The 8,463-nt window shown below is 41.7% G+C and overlaps 3 protein-coding genes across 3 annotated transcripts; 1 reads left to right on the top strand and 2 right to left on the bottom strand.

The window, feature by feature from the left end:
- Positions 1–193: 193 nt before the first annotated feature.
- PCYB_147560 (coronin) lies at positions 194–2,289 on the bottom strand (the record flags this gene model as incomplete). The annotated part of the gene is made up of 3 exons (XM_004225227.1): positions 194–1,726; positions 1,935–2,104; positions 2,256–2,289. The coding sequence occupies 3 exons, from the start codon at positions 2,287–2,289 to the stop codon at positions 194–196; spliced, it is 1,737 nt and encodes a 578-aa protein (XP_004225275.1).
- A 1,223-nt stretch (positions 2,290–3,512) lies between these two features.
- On the bottom strand, positions 3,513–4,970 carry PCYB_147550 (hypothetical protein). Its single transcript, XM_004225226.1, has 3 exons — positions 4,407–4,970; positions 3,845–3,891; positions 3,513–3,703 (listed from the first exon to the last, which is right to left on the bottom strand). The coding sequence occupies exons 1-3, from the start codon at positions 4,621–4,623 to the stop codon at positions 3,560–3,562; spliced, it is 408 nt and encodes a 135-aa protein (XP_004225274.1). The 5' UTR covers positions 4,624–4,970; the 3' UTR covers positions 3,513–3,559.
- A 1,850-nt stretch (positions 4,971–6,820) lies between these two features.
- On the top strand, positions 6,821–8,159 carry PCYB_147540 (hypothetical protein; the record flags this gene model as incomplete). The annotated part of the gene is made up of 4 exons (XM_004225225.1): positions 6,821–6,882; positions 7,036–7,137; positions 7,723–7,848; positions 8,117–8,159. The coding sequence occupies 4 exons, from the start codon at positions 6,821–6,823 to the stop codon at positions 8,157–8,159; spliced, it is 333 nt and encodes a 110-aa protein (XP_004225273.1).
- Positions 8,160–8,463: the final 304 nt, after the last annotated feature.

Below are 8,463 nucleotides of genomic sequence, written 5' to 3'. Positions count from 1 at the left end.
ATAATGGCAGTTACTCATCTGAGACGTTACTCATCTGGGCAGTTACTCATCTGGGCAGTTACTCATCTGGACAGTTACTCATCTGGACAGTTACTCATCTGGGCAGTTACTCACCTGAGCAGTTACTCACCTGAGACGTTACCCATCTGAGACGTTACCCATCTGAGCAGTTACTCCATACAGCTGCTCATCCTTACAATTCCCTCCTCCTGCACAGACGCGCACACCGCAGTGCGTCGAAACAATTCACGCCGCTCTCTCGCTGGGTCTTCCCCCTCGCCAACCGAACGGGGTCTCCAGAACGCACGGGCAACTCGCTTGTCCCCCTGCTGGTCCCGTCGCATGGCTGTTCGCTTTCCAAAGGGAAGTGCTCATCTTGCTGCCCCTCTTCTTCTTTCTCCGCCTCACCCTTCTCCAGGGAATTGTTTGAAGAAAACTGTGCGCCGCCCTGCTCAGTGAGCAACCACTTTTCCTTAAAACTCTTAGGGTAAATAAAAACAGATTCCTTAAAGCTATCCACAGAGGAAAAATTGTGAAGACCTTTTTTAAAAAAGGTAAGCTTCTTTGTAATCTGCCTAATGATTGCAGTCCTCTTAGACGTGTACTCTTCCCCTATAATGATACTATTAAAAGACTGTGGTACGAATTTGTATTTTTTGGTAATTCTCAGATCATCCTGTGTTAAGTCTTTTATATTTATCCGATTCATTTTGTTATCCTTTCCATTAATCCAGTTTCTGGAGGAATTATCTGGATCGTGCATTAGAATAGGTGGATATAAATCCTCCTGAAATTTTGTTGGATTTTTTCTAGGTACATAAAAAGAGATGGGTCTGATACTGCTATTATTTTCGTTCTTATAAACTCTCCCAATTTCACACTTATATACATCACAAATTTGCTTTGGTAAAAATCCAAATGATCTAAATGGGGAACAAGACTTATATTCGTTTACCTTACGTATGCTTCCAAGTGAATGCTGATAGTATCGACAGTTCCCATCTCCTTTTCCAATGATATAAATAAGTCCAGTACTTTCATCATAATGTGGGATCAACGGAGCAGATGCGTTGTCTATAGACATGGTAACTAAAGCAGAGGTTGTATTTTTTAAATCCCATAATTTCATTTCTCTTAAATTATTTTTAGAAAAACCTGTACTCAAAATGTAGTTATCATCTCCACCTAATCCATCGATCCATATATTTTTCGTATTCTTCCCACCACTATGGATGTGAAAACTGGATGCAATTTCTTTTTTTCTCGGATCTATAATGTGCATATGTTTCCCTACACAGGTCCCACTTAGTAAGTTCCCCTTGATATTCCACTTCAATGAAGATAATTTTTTTGGCATAATAATTTGGAAAGCTTTCTTCTCATTTTCTATGTCCCATATATTTACAAAGGAATCGAATCCACTTGAGCACATGATGTAATAGTTCATTGGGTTCCAATCTATGATTGATATTTTTTTTTTATGTCCTTTGAGAATACACTGTGGATCTTTTATTTCTTTCACCGATTCATCATTATGTGGTATTTCCCACACACGGACGGTTAAGTCTTCTGAACCTGATGCCAAGATTTCACTGAAGCAGGGGTTGAACTGCAGGTCCAGGATGCTTGACGTGTGTCCCTTCAGCTTGATCACTGGCGGCTTCCGCATTTGGTTCTCCAGCCGAATGGCTCCTATCAACCCGCCACCCTCCACTTCCCAGGGCACCTTCCAACAGGGGGGGAGAAGCAAATGGGGAAAACTCAAATGGGGAAAACTCAAATGGGGAAAAACTCAAATGGGGAACGACCCAACTGGGAAGTCTAGGCCCGCCATTTTGCAGACACGGAAGGCGAAACGTAGAACACACCCATTTGGGCAAACTTCAAAATGTAAGGCAAGTGTGTCTGCCCATGCCATAGTGGCAGGTTTGAACCCTACCCAGTGTTTTCTCGATTCGCTCTCGCCCCACCGCTCTTTCCCCCGTGCACTCCGATTTTGTCACTCCACTTACCGCCACAAACCCCGAGCTACACGCAATGCCGCACGAGTCGATCACCCTCGAGCATATTCGCAAGTCGTCAAAAAGGTTGTTCGAAGGATCCGCTGCGCAAAAAAAAAAGAGGTTGGCGTACGTTTTTCGTGCAGTTTAGTGAGGTTGTGCTCAACACACGGGAAGCGACGCCACATCGCACGCCAGGTCGTCTCGGCACCTCACGCGGAAAACCCTTCCCGCGCACAGATCTCATTTTCTTACGATATAGATTTTTTATATACGGAATGCTACCCATTTTATAGGTCCATGAAATGGTGAAGCGGTGTGAACAGGAAAAAAAAAAAAAAAAAAGTTTTGTTCTTTTTTCACATCGATCATACAACAACGTTGTTTGTTAAGTCTGGCAAGGCAGGCACAAATGTTGGGTCTAATTTCCGCAGCGGTGAAAGGGGAAGCTAAACTGAGAAAGAACTATACACCTATTGTGCAGTATGTTCTTTCCCTCAGCTTTCCTGTCTTATCTCGATAAAAGTCTACAGAGCGGGCGTGCTTATTTTATCAGATCAGAAAAATGAATCAGCATGTATCCAAGCGCGGAAAAATGGAAAGTACATATTTGCGTGCGAGTTTGGCTGAGCCACAAGGGACCATTTTGTTAACTCAGAAAACACGCTAACGCTAATGCTAATGCTAAGGAGTATTCGGAAATTTAAACAGAAAAGGGAATTCCACACCCGTGTTAGACACACCCATGCTTCGTAAAGCAAATCGTTTGAATAGGAACCACGCGGGAAAATGATGACTGGCATTTTGCACACCTTGGATTAAAGGACTAACCATTGGTGTGTAAGAAAAAAAAAAATTCCTTTTCCAATTTTGTTTTTCTAACCAATACACACAAGTAGGGGTAACTGGGGACGAGTTCTGTCTATGCTGAACACACAGTCGTATCCAGAGCAGGCGCATATATTTAACTGTTCACACACAAACGTGCGCACCTTTGTGTAGACTTTTCCTTTTTACTAAAATTGTGCACCTCCAAATGGAACGACCAAACGGCTGACAAATATGTTTGTCCCTTTTGCCCACAAATTTGGGCTTCCTCCTTAATTTTTAAAAAACGAAGTAAATCGATTGGGAAAAAAAAAAAAGAGTCGTAAATAGGGGCATCTACAAAACGAAAAAATTTATAAATGGAATGAATAAGTAACGGAGTTTTTTTTTTTTTTTTTTTTTTTCCCCTCTTCCACCTCACCGCTACACATTACTTTTGTCTATTCCTACCAAATGTGCCAACTTTCTTCGCACGCCCTACTCCCGTCATTTGTTTCTTCCCCTTAAATGGAAAAACCAAACTCTGCGTGTACAGGTTTTTTGTGTTGCCACACCAAACGTTCGCGGGGGGGATAAAATAAAAAAAATAAAAACACCGGCAGCTTAGCAAAAGCAATTTACCCATTCCAGTGGGTCCATCTTCAACACCCATGACATTCTCACATATCCATTTTAACAAAAAAAATAAAATAAAATAAAACATAGCGGGATAAACAAAAGAATTCATGACTTTAAAAAAAATCACATGGTCGATAATCCCTATCCAGGAAGTAAATATATAACATTAGGAACACCACGGCAAATAACAGAATGACAGAGTAGCACGCCAGCGACAGGTACACTTGCTTTCCGGAAATTACCTGAACGAGCGAGTCCTGAAATGAGCAAAAAAAAAAAAAACGATGGGAATAAGTTAATTGCTTCTTTTTTATAAATGTGTATGTGTGCGCGCTGTTTCGCCACAACGTATGCGATGTCGTTGAAGAGGGGGACATTCCCAATCTTTATGTTCCTACTATGGCTCCCCACGCGCATATAATACCTAGGATGCAAAATATGTAGTCTGAAAAAAAGGGAACACACGAAAAAAAATGAAAAAAATTAAAGTGCTCGCGAATGAGGGGGGGGAACAGGACCAACGGAGGAAGTGCAAAAAAGAAAAATACGTGGAACGCGCAAATTCCCTGCTTCACAACTTCACAACTTCACAACTTCACAAATGTAATTAACAACGCGCACGAAACATGCTCCCGCGCAGTGGTAAACGCTCCACGTGCCTATGCCCGCGAGTTGTAAAGGGTTGACAAAAATTTCTCCCATTTGTCCTAACGCCCCAATGGGACGCAAACCGCCCTTTCGCACACATAAATTGCATGTTCTCACACAAATTGCATTTTCTCACAAATCGCATTTATCACACAAATCGCATTTTCAGACAAATCGCATTTTCACACAAATCGCATTTTCACACAAATCGCATTTTCTCACAAATCGCATTTTCTCACAAATCGCATTTTCTCACAAATGGCCCTTTCGCAGGGGCGCCGCGAAACCCCCCTCAAAGATATGCATTTTTACTCAAAACTGTTATAAACATCCGAGAGTAGGAATAAAACGTGTGATTGTTCTTCCTTCTACTTCCCGCTTGCTTCAACAAATCGCTACTGCTATTTTGGAAGCCAATCTCCGAATTTTCTCTATCTGAACTTGTGGGACTGGCCGAGTTGGTGCCATTCGTTTTCTTGGACGAGTTGAAATTCTTCTTGAAAGGCGTTGACTCGCTTTCCTTCCCCATTTATGCCTCCCTTATCTCTGTTCTCTGTTGTCGCTTTTGTGCCGAGCGAGCGTGGCAACGCGAATGCGCGGTATGTACAAGGGCGAAAAAAATGTTCCACGGCGTTCTGCAGACCAGAAGCGTGTTCGCCTCCTTCGGTAAACATAAATATGTTCATATATATGCGCACAAATTTAAACGTACCAATACGTACACTTATGTATATTTACTTTTTCTTACATGGCGTCGCTTTACGGATTGACAAAATAACGGCTCATTAGAATTCCCCCCTTTTTTTTTCAGCCTAGTCACAGCTGGGCAATTGGGCAATTTTTCACTGAGCGCTTTGCTTTATCGCCTTGTTCATTTTTTTTCTCCATTTGTTAAAATGGTTGCAAAAATGGTTCCTCGCGACTGTTAGCTGTAATGGTTCGAATGGTTCGAATGGTTCACAGTGATGGCGACACCAAGTGCGGAAAAAAATAAATAAAAGAACAAAAATTAAAATAAAAATAGGAAAAACGGATCCCAAAAACGCATAAAGAAATTTTACCTTTTTTTCCCGCTTAGCCACATTCCCACATTTTTTATTCCCCTTCTATTTTGTTTACCTTTTGAAATTCGCAAGTGTGGGGAAATTGATCAAAAGGCTGTAATCACGCTTGCTATTTGTGGCCCGGCCCCTCCGTACGCAGCTATCGTGTAGAAACCAATGCCGCGATTTTCCCATGCATCGAAAAAAGTAAAACTATGCAGGTGAAACTATCAAATGGAGTGACGCCACCACTATGTCCAAAATGAAACATAAAAAATGAGAAATTACGCTGGCTAAGTGTTAGAAAACGCCTTTTTTTTTTTTTTTTTTTACGTACAAAATGGATTGCACTTCGTTGGGACACACCCAGAATTTTCTTCCCCTCGAAATGGAGCGTACATATATTTGAGCATTGACATATGCAGGTAGGTATGTACACAAATGCACACCCTTTTGGCCGCCCGCGAATCAACGTGGAGCGACCGAATCAGCCGCTCCTCAGCTTCTGCCCCCCCGAGGAGTTACCAGTTCTCCTGTGCAACCTGCCATCCTGCCATTCTTGTTTTCCTTTTACCATTTTGAACGTCAAGGATGTGATGAAAAAAAAAAAAAAAGGCCAACATGTGTGCTTCAATTTCTGAATGATGAACAAACGTATAAGGGAAATATGGACGAAACAGAATTATTCCCTTCCTGTCGGTTACCTTTTCTACGTTGTCAACAGAGAAGGCCCAATCGAAATGGAATTTCTTGTAGACCGCAGGTGTTAGCAAAATGGGAGTGGAAAAAAAAAAAGGGGTCTTTTTATTCTACCCATTCTTACCTATTTTATCCCAGAGAATTTTTTTTCTCTTTCAAAAGTAGGACACAAAAAAACATTTTACAAGTCACATAACATCGCCACAAAACAGTGTGATGAACTCATCACCTTTGCATTTTCGTCCTTCCAAGAGCATGCAGCAATGGGTAAAAACTGGGGAAACCTTAGCGGATTCAAAAGAGAGTTCTAAATTTTGCCATCACCCAATTGTGTGCCACTCTCCTTTGTCATTGTGCTTATCACGGCGCATTAGTAACTTAAGAGACGACACAACTCTCAATTTGTCTCAAAGATTGCGTGCACGCATACATACACTTGCACACACAGGAAGGGACAGTTCGTAGAACAGATTTACTCCGCAATTATTTGCCTTAAAATGCACAAGCGTGGTGAACACATAAAGTGCGAACGAGTGAACTTTGTCCAAACTTTGTAAAAAAAAAATTGTTTTGCGACGAATGCGTCCGTAACATTATCATTTGGCTAAGGAAAAGAAACCCATGTAATGAACACGTACACCTCTTTTTTTGCTGAGCTAAATGTTGCGCTTCGTTGCTCTACAGTATTTTTTTTTTTTTTTTTTTGCAAAATGTTCCGTGTGCATATACTGTACGTAGTTAATTGGGCAGGTTTCCTGTTACAAATTTATGCTTCCCGCGGGATAGCCAGAAAAAGGCAAAACGATTTAAGACCACACATTTCATTTTCCTTTCTCAGCAATTCCTTGTGTTTTCAAAATTTAAAATCCGTGATTTACCTATTTGCCTGACTCCAACTGTAAAGTCATATATGCGCAGTGAATTTTTCTTGTTAAAAATATATATGCACAAACGTACCTTCCACAACTTGTCAGATTTATTAAAATGACTGGGATGACGTTCCTTTGCCTTCTATGGTTTGCCACACTTGGTTCTACAACATCACAGTAAATGTTCATGTTCTAGGGCCTTTTTTTTTTTTTAAGCGATGTACATATTAAGGGAGTGATCCGTCTATGGTGACTCTATCCCACGCGCCTCACCACCTGTTCGGTAGTTTTCGCTTCATCCCACCTCCATTCAATTTTTACAATTCATAGAAATGAATTTCCAACCGTTAGATGGGGACAGAGCTCAAAGAAGTTGACGCTCATCATTTCCATCCCGTCCGTCGAAGGGGAAAAGGTGGAATTTACGGAAAGGTGATAAAACCACTGGGGAGGGGAAGCACGAGAGAAAACGCTACTTCAAAAAAAAAAAAAAAGTATCACTCGTCGTTTATCACTATGGTTGCACGTCCATCCACACTGCATAAAGTCTGAGCAGAAAAGAAAAGATTGGCGTAGCAGATTTGCTCACCCCTCCACCCGTGCAACGCCTTATTTTCTTTCACTCGCGTTGGAACGCCTCCTTAACAAGTTTGCCCTTCCCCCCGCTATAGTAACATACACCTCACAGCGCCCAACAAGCAGGGTAAGAACTTCGAACTCAGCTTAGATTTACTAAGACCGATAATCCCAGAGGTAGGTACCTTCGGTGGTACTCCACAAATAATTCTCCATTGTGCCGCCATTCATGAGGAATACGCAGTGAACCGCCTCTCGGTGGGATACATTACCACCTCGCCTCTTTTTTCACATTGTCTCTTTTTACATTTCCGATTTAAAATCAAACTCAGAAAAGTTCCTACATCTCATTGGACAGCGGGCTAAAGATACAAATTGAGAAACGGGTCAAGGTTAACTGCGCATTATTTTGTTACATTTTTTTTTTTGCTCACACTTAAGTTATGTAAACACCTTCAATGAGGACCTTCACAACATCCCCCCGAAGGAACCGTGTTGGAAGCGCTTGACGAAGAACAAAACAGTGAATTTTTTGGTAAAAGACAAAAGGCTTAGCGATCCAACTGAGTAAAAATTAAGAGATTTAATGCGTTTCCATTCTATTGATCAATTGCTCAAATTTTGTTCAGCGCTTTGCATACGTTGTTGATGTTGGGTGCATGAATGTTGCTTTCCCCAGAATGCACAACGCACGTGCTACAATAACAATGGAAAAATTCCCCCCTCTCATTTTTCCCTTCTCATTTTTCCCCTCTCATTTTTTCCCTCTCATTTTTCCCTTCTCATTTTTCCCCTCTCATTTTTTCCCTCTCATTTCCCCCCCCCCCTTTCGTAGCTGTGAAGAGGCCAAGGAAGTCTGGCTGGGGGAATACATGTAAGACGAAACCTGCGTCACTTCTCTTTTGACTTTGCTGCACCTTTTGCCAATTTTGCAACCCTGCCACGGGAACGTACCCCCTGATGAATTTATTTCCTGGTCTCATGCACTTCACAGATTTTTTAAAAGGAAAAACAAGTCGAACAACTCCCCAACAAGGGTGGATGATGCTGACCCAACCAAAAAAAAGGACATCGTGCAGGCAAGCAAAATGGCGTCATATGCATATCTCCATGCAGTCATATGTCACGATGGAACCGCAGAAAGGGGTTAATTCGGCGTCTTCCCCTTGCTCCTATAATGTG

This window comes from Plasmodium cynomolgi, chromosome 14 (assembly GCF_000321355.1).
Source record: "Plasmodium cynomolgi strain B DNA, chromosome 14, whole genome shotgun sequence".
Classification (NCBI taxonomy): domain Eukaryota; phylum Apicomplexa; class Aconoidasida; order Haemosporida; family Plasmodiidae; genus Plasmodium; species Plasmodium cynomolgi.
The sequence above is the reverse complement of the archived record's forward strand: the minus strand, read 5'-3'. Positions and strand labels throughout refer to the sequence as shown.

What these genes read in the sequence shown, in the direction of transcription:
- PCYB_147550 (XM_004225226.1), bottom strand. Translation starts at nt 4,623, where the DNA reads ATGGGGAAGGAAAGCGAGTCAACGCCTTTCAAGAAGAATTTCAACTCG. An exon ending in GATGTTTATAACAGTTTTGA is followed by an intron (nt 3,892 to 4,406) that starts GTAAAAATGCAT and finishes CCTTTTTTTCAG; the next exon opens with ACTACATATTTTGCATCCTA. An exon ending in TATGCGCGTGGGGAGCCATA is followed by an intron (nt 3,704 to 3,844) that starts GTAGGAACATAA and finishes TGCTCATTTCAG; the next exon opens with GACTCGCTCGTTCAGGTAAT.